This window comes from Aythya fuligula, chromosome 11 (assembly GCF_009819795.1).
Source record: "Aythya fuligula isolate bAytFul2 chromosome 11, bAytFul2.pri, whole genome shotgun sequence".
NCBI classification, from domain to species: Eukaryota; Metazoa; Chordata; class Aves; order Anseriformes; family Anatidae; genus Aythya; species Aythya fuligula.
In genome coordinates this window covers 20,388,115-20,405,545 of record NC_045569.1, presented here as the reverse complement: position 1 = coordinate 20,405,545, position 17,431 = coordinate 20,388,115, and the positions used below count along the sequence as shown (strand labels likewise).

General features: G+C 54.2%; 2 protein-coding genes across 2 annotated transcripts; one reads left to right on the top strand and one right to left on the bottom strand.

The window, feature by feature from the left end:
• Positions 1 to 768: 768 nt before the first annotated feature.
• FEM1B (fem-1 homolog B) lies at positions 769 to 5,758 on the bottom strand. Its single transcript, XM_032195177.1, has 2 exons — positions 5,344 to 5,758; positions 769 to 2,654 (listed from the first exon to the last, which is right to left on the bottom strand). Exons 1-2 carry the CDS (start codon positions 5,589 to 5,591, stop codon positions 1,019 to 1,021), a joined length of 1,884 nt encoding a protein of 627 aa, XP_032051068.1. The 5' UTR covers positions 5,592 to 5,758; the 3' UTR covers positions 769 to 1,018.
• Positions 5,759 to 8,675: 2,917 nt separating this feature from the next.
• On the top strand, positions 8,676 to 16,818 carry CLN6 (CLN6 transmembrane ER protein). Its single transcript, XM_032195273.1, has 7 exons — positions 8,676 to 8,806; positions 10,259 to 10,373; positions 11,004 to 11,102; positions 13,538 to 13,726; positions 13,838 to 13,893; positions 15,041 to 15,163; positions 16,176 to 16,818. The coding sequence occupies exons 1-7, from the start codon at positions 8,724 to 8,726 to the stop codon at positions 16,462 to 16,464; spliced, it is 954 nt and encodes a 317-aa protein (XP_032051164.1). The 5' UTR covers positions 8,676 to 8,723; the 3' UTR covers positions 16,465 to 16,818.
• The last annotated feature ends 613 nt before the right edge of the window (positions 16,819 to 17,431 follow it).

Here is a 17,431-nt window from a genome sequence, read left to right as displayed (position 1 = left end):
GCGACAGACTACTCCATTAGGAAGATACAGCATTTGGAATCCAGAGTGCACTTTTACATACTTTGAGTCAAAAAAAAGGTGCGTGTTGATCATTGGAACAACAAAAACAAGTTAAAAGCGTTTTGAAATGTTGGGACACACACAAACACAAATACCCTATAAAATTTCTAGGTATCCATGCATGTTCTTTATATATGAGCAACTTAGCTACGTAAAAAGAAACCATGGTTCTGGTTCGTTTAGATCAATGTGCAAGTTCGTTTTTCAAAAGTTATTCCGTATCTACTGTAGCATTGGAAGCGGAGAGCTTGATGTTTCAACTTTTATTAGATGAATACACCACAGCTGAATTTAAACCTGTATTTCCTAACAGAGCATTCCTTACTTCTGTAGCTGTTGATAACTGCTGTTCAAAATTTAATTTAAAAAATAAAATAAAACTCAGATGTTACCAACATCTTCAGCATTAACTGAAAGGCATAAAAAGACGGTGAGGTATGAGAGCAGCGGACTGCTCTGTATGTTGAGACTTCATTTTTAACTACCACGTAATTTCCATATTTTTTTTTTAATCCTACCTCACTTCAGGAAGTTTTAAAATTTGTAAAGCCACTGCCTCAGCAGCAGCATGACAAGGGCTTTCAGAAGTGCCTTTGTGTATAACTACTTAAAGCAATCTTCAGCAGAGACGTGTGTTTGAAACAAAACATTCTGCACCAGTTATATCGGGAATCTTTTCCTTTTGTTTATAAAAACAAGAGATAACAAAACAGTTATTACTTTTTTTAATTAAAAGAAATGACCAAAACCTCCAACACCAGATTTGACTACAGGAAAATTTTGTGGCTTTTTTTTTTTTTCCCCCCCGAGATCTGCATGAGACCTGAGGCTGCAGACTGAATCCAAAGGAACCAAAGTGACAGAAGAGAGAAACACAACTCCATGTACACACATATATTCTGTGGTCTGCAACGGATGTCGTGATGGGATAGCACCACCATGAAAGATCTTATGTGGCCTAGTGAAACTTGACAAATTCTTCCAGAGTTCTGGGGATCTGGTTTTGGTAGCTGATGTTATAGATCCGTACTGCTCGGGCAGCCAGGCACTTGAGACTCAGCTTCATTTGAGTTTTAAGGAGTATTTCAGACACCCCCGTTGTACTTTTATCCAGGGGGGTTTTCTTCTGCTTATTCGTCATGTCTGTGTGAGCACCAGCCTCCACCAGGCTAATGATGATGGAATGCAATGTCAAGAAGTCGCTGATGGGCCGGTGGTACTGGACAATGATGTGGAGCGGGCTGTTTCCTTCGTTGTCCACAGCATTCACGTCGGCACCACAATCCAGCAAGAGCTTTGTGACGAGCGCGTTCGGAAAGCTGCAGACATCATTCGTGTGGAAATCGTCCACGGGTGTGCTGGAATTGACGGCGTGATGCAGCAAGCTGGAGCCGTCCCGCGTCCTGGGATCGAGATGAATCAGGTTGTAAATCTGCTTGTTGATCCGCGACTGATCCTCCTCGCTGCACTGGGTCTTGGTGGAGATGCAGACCAAGTAGAGGAAGGTAAAAATGTTGCATTCGTAGTTGTCCATGGCTGTGTGGATGTCGGCGTCCTGGGTGGTTTTGATCCGGGACATGCCCTGCTCTATTTCCAAGACGCTGCACCTCAGGACACTCTCGATGTCCTTGGCTTTAACGGGCTCGTTTAAGTGAATCATCTGAGAAAAGACTTGGGCAAACCTCAGGAGGTCCTTATGCGTGTTCCTGTTGCCTTTTTGCCTCAGATGCAAGGCATGGAGCCACAGCTTGATACACTGCTCAAACTCCATGTTGTCTGCGTACACAGCCCCCCGGTAAATAATGGGGTGAGACACATCGATATTGTCCGAGCCCAGGATTCTCTCCCGCACAATGAGGCCTTCCATGTGAAGGGCATCTCTGTCCTGCCTTATCAACTCTAATTCCTGAGGAGTTCTGCATTCAGTCCTGTTTCCGTAGGCCTCGATTTGCGGAAGAACCTCCTTCTCGATGATGTTCTCGCTGTCTCTGTACCTCTCCAGCATGGCCAGGTACAGGTAGTGGTAGGTCTTCATGATGTCGTAGTTTTCCCTGTCGTTCGCAAACGAGGCGCCCAGCAGCTCCAGCGCCTCGATCCGGCTCCTCCGGTCGCAGTCGGCGTGAGCCAGCAGCAGCTCCACCACGTCGGCCTTGCAGCTCTCGGCGGCCACCTTCAGCGGGGTCATGCCGTGCCCGTTGACCATCATCGCCGCCTTCCACTTGACCAGCTCCCTGACGATCTCCAGGTGGCCGGCCTCGGCCGCGAAGTGCAAAGCCGTGGCGCCGCAGTGGGCCTTGGCGTTGGGGTCCGCGTGCTGCTCCAGCAGGTACCTCACCACGTCCGTGTGGCCTTTGTAGGCCGCGATCATGAGGCAGGTGTTGTCGTACTTGTTGGCGATGCTGATGTTGGCGTTGTTCTCCACCAGGTACTTGACGATGTCCAGCCTGCCGTCGAAACACGCGGCCCTCAGGGGAGTGGAGTTGGTCACCGTGGTGTGGTTGACGTTGGCGCCGTGGCTCACCAGCAGCTTGACCACCTCGAAGTGCCCGGCCCCCGCTGCGCACCACAGAGCTGTCGCTCCATCGATGACAAAGCTGAGAAGAGAAGGGCAGAGAGAAGCCGTCAGAGGGCTGCGCTTTGAGAAGAGCGAGGGATCTCTAAAAAAGAGCCGAGTGCTGTGCCGCAGGCAGGCACCCAGCCACCAGGAGGTATTTTACAGCTACCCTGAATCTAAAAGCGAGGGGACTTGGTGGATTAGCCAACAGGAGCCTTACCCAGCACAGGGACCTCCTCAAGGAAGGAGAGATGGGAGCTGAACTTCAAAGCAGCCCAGGGATTTAGCCACAGCTTGCACTAGTACTTCCCGGGCTGCTTTGAAGATCCTACCTGCGAGCTCCAGCCCTCAGCCTACAGCAAATTACCACGCCTTCGATCCCCTGTGCCAGAAGCTGGCACGTTCGAGGAACGGATAAAGCTTAAATTCAGCTATTGACAAAGAGACTCCGAACTCGGGCACGGGTAACAGCACAGCTGGGCAATACGCCGGCTGTGGCAGCAAGCCTGGCCCTGGGGATTTCAAATCACTTCTCTGGGTCTCTGCAATTGCCACCCCTTCCGCTGTGCCGACGGTTTTTGGTGTGAGGGAGCACGCTGCAAACAGGCCGGTGAGCGGGTTAAAAAAGCAGAACTCGAGGAATAAAGTAAAATTCACAAAAGCAGAAGCTCTGCGAAGCTGGACGGCCTCGCAGATCTGTTTTACATTACGGCCTTGCAGACAGCTCGCTGGCACTGGTGAACGTGGGGACAGCTAACTTCAGCGAAACCTCACGGCTTCCTGAGCTGGTCTCATTCCCAATCGCAGCGCTGTTACCTACACAGATAAGGCTGATGGCCTTTCCATTCCCCCCAGCCCTTTGAAGTAGCCCTTAAACGCAGAAGCAGGCGGTGCAGCTAATATACATTCAAGGCACATCCCAAGGCGCAGAGGAGGGACAAATATCTGATTTCCTAATGTCCAGAGAGTCACATTTTCCAAAATTAAAATATCACGGGAACACCGACTCAACGTGAAGCTGGGCTGCAATTTTTATCATTTTCCAAAGCCCTCGCGTGGCTGCACAGGAGCAGCTGCCTGGCCGTCTGGAAGCCCAGCACCTCCAGACAACACTTGAGAGGCCGTTTAAGAGCTCTGGCAGGCAGAGATGTCTGCGTAACCAACGTGGCTACCTTTGTTCACAGCAAGAAATGCCTTATTTTGCACCAATATAACCACATTAAAGTACTTTTGTGCTGAAGCAGTAAGGCAGGATCTAAGGCTCGCTAGCGAACAGAGGGTAATTTATCGGCGTGCCACAGGTCCGGTTACAAGTCGAAAGCCCGGAGCCCAACCCAGTGGGGTTTCTGTGCCACCTTATCACAAAAATGAAAATCATGCCAAGCATGAGCTGGGATCATGTGCTGCCTTTCTTCTCAGCAGGCTGTGACTCCTACTGAGGCCAGGGAAGAGGTAACGGCACACTGCGCCCATTGTATCCCAAACAACACCTCCTTTAAGCTGTGTCTCTGTCAGGCAGAGGCTCCGGCAAGCGGATCGCCACCCCATCGATGCTCAGCAGGCAAGAAAAGAAAATTCAGCAGCAGAGGGGGAAACGGCTCTCCCTGCCTGCTCTGCCAAGAGAAGAACTTCCCTTATCTCACATCAGGGCAGGCACAACCCTAGGGAGTCTCAGCCACTTGTGAAAAGAGGGCTGGAAGAGGGAACAGAAAGCCAGAGGGAAGCCAGTTCCTGCCCCTCATTCAGCAAGCAAGAACCAAATCGGTCTCTCCCTGCGTTGGGCGGAGCTGTGCAGACACAGCTACAGCCCGTAAAGCTGGAGCCAGATGAAAGATATCAGGAGGGGGGGCAGTGTGATCCCGCCCCGTATCTGATGGGAGCTGCACGCAGTCAGCTACCTGCAAAACCTGACGCTGTTCAGAGGGCCAACAACGTACCTGCGGGCTTAGTCAGCCGTATTTTTAAGCATGACGTAGGGACGACTACTTGGTGAGCGTTGTGGGAGATTTTATAAACAGGAGAGGTAAGGAAGGTCATGGCAGCACAGCTCAGGGAGGTGTGAGCACGACTCCGTGCAGATTTAATGGGAGGATGAGCAGCATTACTCCAAAAATGTGACAGAACAGTGACCATGCTCGCTTAGTGATGTGCCAAAAAGTTCACACTGGTGCTGTGAAGACTCAGAAGTGTTTACAACCAGGCTTTTTGCAACGACCTGGCTGCATCTCCCCAAACCAACCCATTCAGAGGGCTTGGCAGCAGTGTCTGTGGCAGAGCAGTGCTCGTTTCTCTTTCCTTTCACCACCGCTGTTCACCAGAGCTGGGCTTGGGGTTTGTACCAGTGTACCCAGCTCCCTGTGCAGCTCCTGCCCTAAAATGCCATGTGTGCCTCCTGGTCACCACCTTTCCCTTCTGGTCACCACCTTTCCCTCCTGGTCATCACTTTTCCCTCCTGGCTGCCACCTTCCCCTCCTGCCTATCCCCACAGTGACGGGTGGCGATGAAGAATCGCCTCCCCTCACCTCGTGCCTTTCCCTGACCCTCACTTAGTGCCTCCAGAGGCGCACCACACCACACCACACCGCGTGATGTCACAGAAAAACCCTTTTGGCCACCAGCCTCACCCCCGTGGCCCCCAGATCTCCTCACCCAGCCTCATCCCAAAGGCACGCGACGCTCGAGGACGAGGCCGGGCGAGGCGTGACGCCCCCCAAAACCCCTCCACCTACCCGTCGAAGCGCACCGTGCCCGTCTGCTGGGTCTGCACGCGGTAGTGCTCGAGGAGCAGCCTCACCACCTTGGCGTGGCCGTTGCGGGCGGCGATGATGAGCGGCGTGGAGCGCTGCCCGCCGTGCTGGCTGACGTAGCCCAGCAGGTACTTGATGTCGCTCTCGGAGCGGTTCAGCAGCAGGGCGGCCAAGGTCAGCACCCTGCCCTCGCTCGCTGCCTTGTAGACGTAGCCTGCCAGCCCCTCCATCGCCGCCTCCTTCTCCTCCTCCTCCTCCTTCTCCTTCTTCGCCTCCTCAGCCGCCACCACCCCGGCTCCCGGCTCGGGCTGCGGCTCCGTGCCGCCTCGGGGCACATGCGGCCCGGCCAGCCCCACGCTGAGGGCCGGGAGCCCGGCGGGGCCCGCACCCGCCGCCCGCCGCCTCACCCCAGGCCCATCCCCGTGGGCCGATGTCCCCGCCGGGATTCGAACCCGCGGCCCCCGCCTCCGCCTCTGCTGCTGCTGCTGCTGCTGCCCCCGGGGGGATTCGAACCCGCGACCCCCGGGATATGGGAAGGGGGTGGGGGGGGGCACCGGGGGGCAGCGCCGGGAGCGCGGCGGGCACCGGGCGTCCGCGGCCGCTCCGCCCCCGCCGCCGACTCCGGAAGGGGGAAAGCGGAAGGGCCGCGGCGGGCACGGGTGTTCCGCGGTCCCTCCCGGCAACGGGAGGCAGCGAACGGGAGTTCCGGGGGCTGCAAGGGGCCTAGGGGAGGGGGGGTTTGGGGCTGTGCCTCCCCCCCGCCCCGGGTCCATGCCCAGCCCCTGCGGGGCTCCTCCTGCCCTCCTCAGGCCTGGGATTGGGTTTGGGTTGGATTTGTTTGCAGTTGGGTTCAGGCTGAATTTATTTATTATTATTATTATTATTTTGTGTGTTTATTTTTACAGAAAAGGGCAGCAGTTTTTACCCACCCGCCTGTGGGCTGCGTGTGCCCGTCCCCAGAGCCTCGTCCCCAGATCCAAGTCCTTGCTGTGCAGCCCATCAGTGGTGTGCCCCCGCCATTCCCCTCAGCACATCGTGGCCACCAAGCCAAGACCCCAAAGCAGCCCCCACCACCAACCCAAGACCCCCAGGTAGCCCCCACCACCGAACTGAGGCTCCCCACCACTGTACTGGGACCCCCTGGCAGTCCCCACCACCAAACCAGGACCCTCAGGCAGCCCCCACCACCAAAGTGGGGCTCCCCACCACCAAACCAGGACCCCCCAGTAGCCCCCACCACCAAAACAGGACCCCCAAGCAGCCCCCACCACCAAACCAGGACCCTCAGGCAGCCCCCACCACCGAACTGGGGCTCTCCACCACTGTACTGTGACCCCCTGGCAGTCCCCACCACCCACCACACCCCAAGGTGCTGCTGAGGACACGTCAAGTAAAGTGATAGGTGACCCCAAGGCAGCCCCAACCACCAAAACAGGGCTCTCCACCACTACTGGGACCCCCTAGCAGCCCCCACCACCAGCAGCACCCCAAGGTGCTGCCAAGGGCACGTCGAGTAAAGCGATAGGCGACCCCCAGCCTGCGCCGCCACCTGCCATGAGCCATTGTGCTGAAGGGGATATGGTGTCGGCCGTATGAATAGTTAATTTAACGCCGTGCAACCAGAGCCCGGTGGAAAGTCGCGAGGCAGCTGGGCCCCCTGCATTATGCATGGCAGCGCTGGTCAGGCCGCACATCGCCAAAACGAGCGCTGAGGAGATTGGGGGCGATGCCGGGCTGGAGGCGGTCAGCGCCGCGGTGTTCAGTCAACGGGGATCAGCTCCTGACAGGCACACGCGCCCCCGAGCTGCAGCCCGACAAGCAGGGTTCACGCTCGGTGTCAGCGGAGCCTGTCTCCGTTACATCAATGATCTCCTCCACTTTGAAGGCTTTTTTTTTTTTAACCAACCAAAGCCATGGCTGCCCAAGTGTACAAGAAGGTGCCTGTGATGGAGCACTGCCACCATCCCTCGTGTCCTGCAGCCTTATCGCCTTCAGCAGGAATCCCCTCACTCCAAGCTGGTTGCAGTCAGGACCACAGTTTGTCAGTGTGGCGCAGTCTGAAGTTATTATTCTGCAATTACCCTCTCATCTACACAGATTTACACCAACAAAGAAATAAAAATATGAGTGTTTCAGTGGAATTACTGCAGTGCAGCCAGCAAGGGGCTGATCCTGAGGGTGTGTGAGTCTATGGAGGTACTCTGTGAGCACACGGAGGTACTTCAGGGCCAGTAGTTTTTGTTTCTTTATCTGAGGAGCCCTGAAAGAGTTAAACATTGTGCTTCTCCCCTTCCTCTACTTTAAAAATAGCAAAGATTATCTGAGTGTGCTTTGGACGGGGAAAGCGAGTAAGCTGCCTGGCTTTTCCCTGTGGAACAGAGGGACAGACCGCCGAAGGGAAGGCCATGGGCCTGGCCGATTCCCTGAGCACTGCCCCTCCGAAAAGCTGGGCTCATGGCTCCTCTCCAACACCACTGCAGCTCCTTTCTGCGCCCACCCAGCCCTGGGTGTCGTGGGTCCCTGTGGTCTTCAGGGTGTGGGTGAAAGCTGGAGCAAACACCGTGGGAGCGTTGTGAATTATTGTGCTCAGATCCAGGAAATAACAGCACACGGGGCTTTTCCTCCACACCGCCCAGCCCCAGCACGAGGCTGCCAAGGAGGAAGAGGCAGCAGGGCGGCACTGGGCCCACACGGTGATGCGCAGCCGGGCTGCTCCCCGTTTTGGGGCTAAACCGTGGGGATTTCAGCCCCGACACTGATCCTTTTGGGTCCTGTGTGCAAACGCAGGACAAGTGTCAGTGTGTGTGTGCTTGGTGCTTACAGTAACAGAATTAATAAAAACGATAAAAATACGGAAATAAAATAATAAATAAATAAATAAATAAAGGAATAAAGGAATAAATAAATAAATAAAAGAATAAATAAAGGAATGGCACCAAAAATAATAAAACGACGAGGACTACAGATAATAAAAAGACAATTAATGAAAAAAATAAGAAATGAAAATAAAATAATGAAAAATAAAATTTTGATCCTCCAAATAATAAATAAATAAATAAATGAAGGAAGGAATGGCACCAAAAATAATAAAATGACGAGAAGAGGACTAGAGAATAAAAACACAAATAATGAAAAAAAAAAAAAAAGAAATTAAAATAAAATAGTGAAAAATAAAATATCGACCCTCCAAATCGATTCCAGGAGCGGTAACGAAGCCCCTAAAGGCCCCCCTTTTGTGTCCCCCCCCCACACCTCCCAAGGCCGCGCAGCCGCCGCCCGCCCCCGGCGCCGAGGCGGGGCCCGGGCGGAGCCGCTCCGAGCCGAGCCGGGCCGGGCCGGGCCGGGCCGGGCTCCCCGGGCTCATGCAGGGCTCGGCGAGGCGGAGGCCGTTCCCGGCGGCTGCCCCGGGCTCCCCGCAGCCCCCCGGGCCGCTCTATCCCGGCAGGTGAGCGGCGGGGACCGGGGGGGGGACGGGGATAGAGGCGGGGATGGGACCGGGGCTGTTTTAGGGACGCCGGAGCCCCGCACCCCAGCAGCATCCAGGGGCTCCCCCCTCAGCGTGCCCCAACCCCATCCAGCAGCCTCTGGGGGATCCTGAACCCCCCCCCAAGCTCCCCCAGGACACCCCAGTGTTATCCTGACCCCACACCCGGGTTGGGGTCCCCCCAGCTTCATGCATCTCCCCCTTGCACCCCAAGCCGGGTTAGGGGACCCCATCTCCCCCCTGCACCCCTCTGGGATCATTATGGGCTCCCCTCCGATACCCCAGCCCCATCCAGCCCCCCCATCCCAGCTCATCCTGGGCTACCTGGGCTCTTATCCCGGGTCCTGCCACCTTATCCTGGGTCCCCCCACCTTATCCTGGGTCCCCCCACCTTGTCCTGGGTCCCCCCACCTTGTCCCGGGTCCCACCGCCTTCCCCAAGATGCTGCGGTGTCCCAGGGTGTCCCACATCAATGGGGTCTCCAGCCTCGTGCAGGCTCAGCCACGGCTTGCAGAGGGAACCCCAACTTCTCAAGGCTTTGACAGCTTCTCCCCAGCTCCCTGGGGCCGTCCTGGCTCACCCAGGACATCCCAAATTTTACGGGACGCCACCACCCTGCCCACCCCTCGCTGCAGACCCCATGCTCTCATAGCACAGCTCCTGGCTGCCTGCTCCCCCTCCGCTCTCAGCACCAGGGAAGAGCCGAGGGAGCTGGAGGGCTGCTCGATGGAAAAACTTCCTTGGGCTTGGAGCAGCCCCTGCTCTGCAGAGGTAGAGGACAGAAGGATCTCCAGAGAGGAGGATGAAGGTGACAGCGCATCCTGAGCATCCCCGGGCCCCAGCACCAGTGGGCACGGATACTTTTTTAAGCGTTTGGCAGAAGTGCCCCGGGAGTTTAATTTTGCTTTGTCATGCAAAAGTTAAAAATAGGTGCACTTAATTCAGCACTTAAGCTTCTCATCCTGCCTTTATGCTCCCTTCTCGGCTGGGGAGAGCCTTCTTACTGGGATGCGCCAGCTTTTACTCGTGCTGCTTTGTCTCCTCCTCTCTTTGGAGCCTCAGCTTCGTAAATGTGCCACAGATCTCCGACCATCTGCCAGGACAGCGCAGGTTTTGGGTGGGGACGCAGACCTGGAGCCTGCTCCCTGCCTCCTCAGGGACCTGTTGCATGACCCCAGGTATTTGGGCTGTTTCCCCATCCCTTATCTGCTGCACGTCCGCAGCAGGCGGCGGCAGTGCTGCTGCACAGAGCCAGCAGGGCTCTGATACACCCAAATGGCTCACCCAAAACACTCACTCTTGACAAAAATCTTGAGGAGAGGGAGAAATAATCTTAGTGGTGCAAAACTGGAGCGATCCCCATCCAGAAAGCGGCGGTGCTGGGCTGACACTGTGACTTTTGTCCCCCTCCAGGCATGGAGCTGGCAAGAACGAGGACACCTTCAAAACCTCCCAGTTTCACCTCGATCTCTGGTTCTACTTCACGCTGCAGAACTGGGTGCTGGACTTCGGCCGTCCCATTGCTATGGTGAGCACAGCAGGCTCGCTGCTTTGCTGGCCTCGCACTCATTTGGGGTGGCCCAGAACTTCCCCTGCAGAGGGGTGAGCTGATTTCTGCACCCAGGGGACACCCTGGAGGAGCTGTCCTTGAAACGAGGACCACCACGAGGTGTTGGTGTGGGGTTCCAGGCACAGGGAAGGTATCTGGATAGCGCAGTTCTGCAGCGCCTGTCCCACAAATTCACATTTTCATGACATAAATATTACCTGGAGAGGTTTCTGCTGCTCTTCCCTGTACCTGGACATCCTGAGCCTGGGGCTGCTGCTGTCCAGCTGGTGCGTGGCAGGACAAAAGTGGTCTTTGCCCTCAGAAACGTGAGGTTGTTTTTTCCTGCTGACACCTGAACATGACAGCACCTTAGCAGAGATCCGCTGCTGTCGGATTCCCCGCTGCTTTCTCACTCCCTGGGCCACACAACGTCACAGCCTCGGCTTTTGGCAGCGCTGCAGGAGTGAGGGGTTTAAGTCCAGAGCAAAGGTCTTCTCCTTCCCTGTCCTGGAGCTGGTTACGGGGCTCCAGGTGCTTCGAAAACCAAGCACGGTAACTGGGAGCTGGGTCACGGGGATGTCCTGATGTGCCTTTTTCCCCTCTCCTCAGATAATCCTGCCTTTGGAGTGGTTTCCTCTAAACAAACCGAGTGCTGGAGATTATTTTCACATGGCTTACAACGTTATCACACCCTTTCTTCTGCTAAAGGTAAACCTCAAGGCTTTGGTGGTAACTTTTTAAAATATCACTAGTTGTAAAAGCAGGGCAAGTACCACTGCTTTGTAAAGGCTAAGAATTTCTTAGGAACTTACTGAACAAAGGAGAAGTTACTCACACACTCCTGCAAGTGATTGGTCCTACTGTATACTCGAGGTTTTCTACTCCAGCAAGAATTTATGATGCCAGTTAAGGACTGAAGCAGTACCCACCTTCATACAGCTCACAGACCATCTCCCCACCTCTCTGCATGCTGGAAAAAACATTTTTAACAATTGTCCAGTAGCCAGCTGTATACAATAGATGAGACAAATCACGTAGTCTCTTGCTTTTGTGCAGTTTGTTGGCAACGAAGCAGTAGGAGACCAGGCTGGCTGCTCTGCCTGTGTTTTATGGGCTGGAACAAACCTGCTCAGACTGGGTTTTGCACGTTCCCCTGGCAGCTCAGCCTCCTGCCTTTGACAGCAGCACAGATTCGAGGAGAAGGCTGTAGAAATTCAAGCCCAGCAGAAAGCCTTTTGCTCGTTACTCCTGCTCCCTGAATATACAAAGCAAGGCACGTGGCTCGGAAACTCCAGATTCAGGAGAATTCAGAGCCCTTCACCTTGGCTGACCTAACGTGTGTCTGTGATGACGTTTGTCCACAACTTAAAAACCTTCCCAGACAGCTGGAGCTGTAGTAGATTTTCTAAATTGCTCAGTGCTTAATTACACTTGCTCTTTGACATCAGAATCATATCTTTAGCTCGATTTTATCTAGCTTCATCTGCCAGCCACCGGATCGTGCAGACCGTTTATGAGGTTAGACTCCAGTATCATTAGAAATCTTTTCATATTAAATACTTAGCAGCCAGAAGATAGGAGAAAGCAATTATAAATGTATTTTAACCTTCATTAGCTGGAAAGTAAATTATGTCCCAAGATGTAAATGCCTCTCTCTCTCTCTCCTGAGTCTGCCTGGGAGGTTTTAAACACCACTGTGGCCGGAAAGAAATATTCAGCACCTGGTCCTCTGGGGGAACCTAATGCTATGAAACTTGGTCAGACCTGTCCGAGCCTGACACAGCTGATTTCTGCAGGCTCAGTACTCTGTCAGGTTAAAACCTGCTGCCTTTGGTGCATTTCTGTTACCTGCTGTCCCCCCGAAGGACACCTCCAGCCTTCTCTCTCCATCAGAGCAGAGCTTCCCCGAGCCTTTTGTTCTCCTCCCCTCTCCCTGAATCCTCTGACGTTCACGCAGCAGTTACAGAGAAAGGGAAAGCTAAGCCTCAAAATTAAATACAAATAAGGAGCTTTTCCCTGTTTATGCAGACGAAGGGCTGCAAAGCTGCTTTGGCAGCACGGGGAGGCAGAGGATCCTCCAGCAGATGCTCGGAGAGGGGCTGGGTCCCACAGGCTGAAGCACCTTAGCGATGTATTTGGAGACCTTCCCCGCTCTGCAAGCTGAGCAGGGAGCTCCGTGTGAGTTAAGCCACCCTTGTTTCTCTTCCCCAACCGGACTTGCAAGATCTCGCCGCAGGCTCCCCGGGCTCCACGTCAGCCTCACGTGCCTGCCTCCACCCAGACCCGGGCAGACCACAAGATGGGACAGGGAGAGCTCATCATTAAATCCGCCGCTGGTATTCCCAGGGCTGCCTCACCCACAGCCCCGGTGTGTCAGCAGGCAGAGTTTTCTTACGTAGCAGATTGGTTGAAGCCTCTTCTTTAGAGCCAAACACACGGGGAGGGTTGAGTCCAATTCCATTAGGAAGAAAAAAAAAAAAAAAAAAACAACACCACCAATTCACCAAGAGGCCTCTGAAAGCGATCCAGCAGAGGTACAAAGGAACGAGTGTCTGTGCCGAGCGCCGTGGGAGTGCTGCTGGAGATTCTGCTCGCCACTGGAGGGCACAGGGAGGCTTCCAAAGAGGCAAGGAGCTCTAGAAAGCAGCTGCCTTTTTGTTTCTTATTAATCATGGTTTGATCACATCTGGTGGCTGAGCTGCTTTGAGTGCTGCAGTAGAAGTGCCGGGACAGTGCTGCAGCCGAAGCCTTGGCTCAGGTGAGGGTGCTGCTTTGCAGAAAGCTTCAGCAAGGCCAAAAATGTGGTTGGTTTGTTGCAAAAAGGAAGAGGAGTGTGTACTGGAAACTGAAAACCACCCAGGCTGGTAGAAACACGTCTGAGATGTTTGTAGGGAAAGCAGCTGTGGTCAGGGAAGCACATTCCCTTGGGGTCGGTCACACTGATCTGCCTGGGGTGGACACATCCAGGCAGGGTGCTGGCAGCTGTGGGCAGCAGCTCACCTCTGCTATGGCAGCGAAACATCTCTGCAGGTCTCAAGGTGACGTTTCCAAGCCCTTGTAAAAGTGGGAGAGGGCTGAGTTCGTCACGGCCTCGCCCCTCTCTGCTCGTGCCTCCTGACTGTTCACCATCTCCGCGCTTTCAGCTCATCGAGCGCTCCCCTAAGACCTTGCCACGCTCCATGGTGTACGTCAGCATCATCATGTTCGTCATGGGCGCGAGCATCCACCTGGTTGGGGACTCCGTAAACCATCGCCTGATTTTCAGCGGCTACCAGCACCATCTGTCTGTAAGGGAGAACCCCATCATCAAGAACCTGAAGCCGGAGACACTGGTAAAGAGGGCGTTTTAGACAAGCACTTAAAACAAGTATTAATTGCTTGTTCTCGTTTCGCGGTGCTCTGTTCCCTTTTTGCCCTTTTAAATCTGTTTCGTTGCATTGCAGATTGATTCCTTTGAGCTGCTGTACTACTACGATGAATATTTAGGTCACTCGATGTGGTAAGCAATTTCCAGCCTATCTGGTGGCCCCAGCACAATGCAAGGAAAGGCAGGCCAGGGCTCTTTGTAGGTTAATACGTAAAAAATAAAGCACAGCTGATGAGAGCCGGCTAGGGATAATATTCTCACAGCTAGTGTAATTACAGTGGCTCTCTCCCTTGGAAAATTGCCCATTCCTGCTAGTTTTTTTTTTTTTTTCTGCCCCTGTCATTCTCACTGATATTTCGAGGATGTGCAGCTTGTTTGACAGCTGTGGGGAGCAGCAGGAGCAGCTCTGCTCTTCTCTTCCCTCAGCCACCTTTCCCAGGCCAGCTACAGTGCCAGGCTGAGGCCGCTGAAGACTTGTTGAGGGTTTTGCTCTGCTGGAGAACAGCTGAAACAGCCTGATTTTGCCCGGTCTCACTGGCCCTGTGCTTGTTCTCCTCCTCCACCACGCAGCCATTTGGTGACCCTGCGGCCAGAGGGCAGGCGCCCTTGTGTCTGCAGTGGCAGAGGCTGCTTGGCCACGCTGCTCCCGTGGTAATTCAGGGACAGATTTCACCACCACAGCAGCAGTGCTGCCCCAGGCTGATCCTACAAGCACCGTGTGCCTGGTCCTGTGTGACTGCGTGCTGCCTCACCCCCAGTGCAAGCACACCCCGTGCTCAAGCCTCTGCAGCCCCAGAGCTCTGCCCTTTATCCGCTGCTGGTTATCCTTACACATCCCAGGCAGGGGACAGGGAGATCTCTCCCCTTTTCAGGTTGCTTTGCTGTTCCTCAGGCAGCATGAAGCAAATCCCAACATTACAACCAAAACTTCTAGCTTGTTCAGATCCTGGTCCGCATCCTGCTTGCCTGCCGTTCAGCTTTTGGCACATCACAGCTCACCCCACTGCCCTCACGCAGCCTTCTGAGCCCACGAGGGCAACAACCACAAGTGTTGGGCTGAGCACTTGAGCTAAACAGCAAATTCTGGCCTTTCCCGTGAGGGCCCCACAAGTCTTGTTACCTTCAGCAGCCCCACACCAGGCTGTTTTCAGCAGCTGTGACGCTGGTTGCACCTTTGCAGCCACCATGGCACAGGAGGGGAGGTAAACCAGGGCTCGGCGCACCGCGGTGCCGCTTTGTGGGGTCACACCACCCACGGGAGCTCTGTCTCTGCTCGCAGGTACATCCCTTTCTTTCTGATCCTGTTCATATATTTCACCGGCTGCTTCACTCCTGTTGAAGATGAGAGCAGGATGCCGGTGGCTGCCTTGCTGCTGATGGGGCCGAGCAGCCTTTATTACTGGTAAGTGGCTTCTGTCATCTCGGAGAGGTGCGGGATGAAGGGAGCAGCACAGGAGGCTCTGCAGGGTGCAGCAGGAGCTCTCCCAGAGCAGAAGTTGCTGTAGCTCCTCCTATGCAAGCCTGGAAAAATCAAATCTCATTTCAATGGGCAGCCTGTGTAGCCTTTACCAGCTGGGAGAGCTTCAGCACAGATTTTGGGGTGATCTCCTGGTGCCCACAGCACATCCACCTGGTCTCAGGCCACTTGTGGTAACGGGGATGCTCTCACCAGTGGTAAAGAGATTTTACGTAGAGCCCAGGCTGCCTGCCTGATGCTGTTACGCTGCCTCCTTGGCTTGCCCTGCGGGTCCAAATAGCCTTTTGAGAGAGGTCTTATTTATTTCTCATTTTCAGTAGCCTCATCTTCCCAAACTGTTTCCCTGGTGGCAGCCAAACAACTTCCCATTCATCTTCAGAGATGATGCTCTCTCTTGCTTGTGGCTTTGCCCCCCCTGCTGAGCCTGTTCTTATACAGTAAATTAATTTTTGATAGTCAAAATCATCAGGATGATTTGGTCAGTTCCCAGTTACCCCACTGCACTTCCTTTAAATACATCAGCGTGAGTCTCTGCAATTTGCGTGCTGGTGATTTAAGACACATTGAGTGCAGTTCCTCTCCTTCCTCCTGGCAGCCCAGCAGCTCCTCAGCAAGGTCTCTGCAAGGAGGCACCCGTTTGCTAACCCCACCTGCCCCTCCACCCACGTGGGCTCTCCCAGGAGCTGTCATCCCAAACATCTGGTTTATTCCGCTCCCGATGAGTTTGCTGCCTCTCCCCCAATTCCTGCGTTAATTAAGGAAAAATACGTAGGATACTTACTGCTAGGAGCTCTTTATGTCACTACAAACAGCCTGGACAACTACTCGTGGAAAATGTGAATTTTAGGGCTGCCCAAGGCAGCAGCACAGCTCGGCCCACCTGGCTGCAGAGCCCAGCTCCCCACAAAGAGCACTGACGGCTCCTTTTGCTTTGCAGGTATCTCGTGACAGAGGGGCAGATCTTCATCCTCTACATCTTCACTTTCTTCGCCATGATGGCTTTGGTGATGCACCAGAAACGCAAAGGACTCGTCCTGGACAGCAATGGGCTTTTCCTCTTCTACTCGTTCATCATAACGCTGGTCCTCATTGCTGTCTGGGTGATTTGGCTGTGGAACGACAAAATCCTCAGGAAGAAGTACCCTGGCGTGATCTATATCCCCGAGCCATGGGCTTTTTACACCCTGCACATGAACAACCTCCATGCAGGAAAGGAAAGTTTCTAAGTTTTGATATTTCTGAGTGATTCAAAGGAAAAAAAAAATAGTTTTTCTAATGTAGAGGCATTTCAAATAAATTCCTTGACTGACGTAGGCGCAAGGCATGTCCTGTGTTACCCAGACCCAGCTAAGGAGGGGAGGTTTCGTACGAGCCCCCAAGCACAAAGGGCTGATCCTGCAGGTCCCCTACGCCCCCCCCGGTAGCATTATTTTCTGTACCCGCTCACTACTCAGGTGATGGAGCTGAGCTCCTCCAACCCCGGCTGAATCCCTGTCATGGTTTATGTCCACAAAGTCTGTATCAAACCCCGGTGTGACAGAACCCACGTGGTTAAAAAATAAAGTTAATAGCAAAACAGACTGAATAAAAACGTTTGATAAAAGCCGAGTGACTTGCCGTACTTGAAGCAGTTGTTCCCTGAGGGGAGAATCTTCATCCCAAGGACTCAAGGACCCGGTGCCTCGGGGTGTAGCAGGCTGGGAAGGATACGGCCGTGCTGCAGCGCTCATTGAAGGCATTATTTGGGGGCCGCCGGTGGATCCAGCAGGGCACAGCAGCGCCCAGCTGAGCTGCTGGCTCAGTTTTTATTATTCTGGGACAAGACAGTGAGTTCTGCTCAGCATTTTTGTACATAATCCTTGCTTTTTAATACCCTGCATGTCAACCGAGTGCCAGAAGCCTGGCACCACAAGGGGCCATAAGACACAGCGCAGCTACCCGAGCTAGGCCCCACAAGCCGGAGGCTGCTGCCTCCCCCCAAAAAAAAGGTTTTAAACCCAACCACCTCCTGCAGACCCCCCTCTGCTTCGGCATCTGGGCTCAAATCCTCCTCTCCTGGCCCCGTGTAAGAGCTCGGGGCCCTGCGGGATGCGGCCGGGCAGGGATCAGGCCCGGTAGCCATGGCAGCGGGGTATTTATTACAGCCCTGCCTCACCACCCAGGGCTGGCGGACTTTAGCCCTTCTGACACCGA

Coding starts and splice junctions, on each gene's coding strand:
- FEM1B (XM_032195177.1), bottom strand. CDS start 5,591: ATGGAGGGGCTGGCAGGCTACGTCTACAAGGCAGCGAGCGAGGGCAGG. Junction 2,655..5,343: donor GGCACGGTGCGCTTCGACGG/GTAGGTGGAGGG, acceptor TTCTCTTCTCAG/CTTTGTCATCGATGGAGCGA.
- CLN6 (XM_032195273.1), top strand. CDS start 8,724: ATGCAGGGCTCGGCGAGGCGGAGGCCGTTCCCGGCGGCTGCCCCGGGC. Junction 11,103..13,537: donor CACCCTTTCTTCTGCTAAAG/GTAAACCTCAAG, acceptor CCGCGCTTTCAG/CTCATCGAGCGCTCCCCTAA. Junction 13,727..13,837: donor ACCTGAAGCCGGAGACACTG/GTAAAGAGGGCG, acceptor GTTGCATTGCAG/ATTGATTCCTTTGAGCTGCT.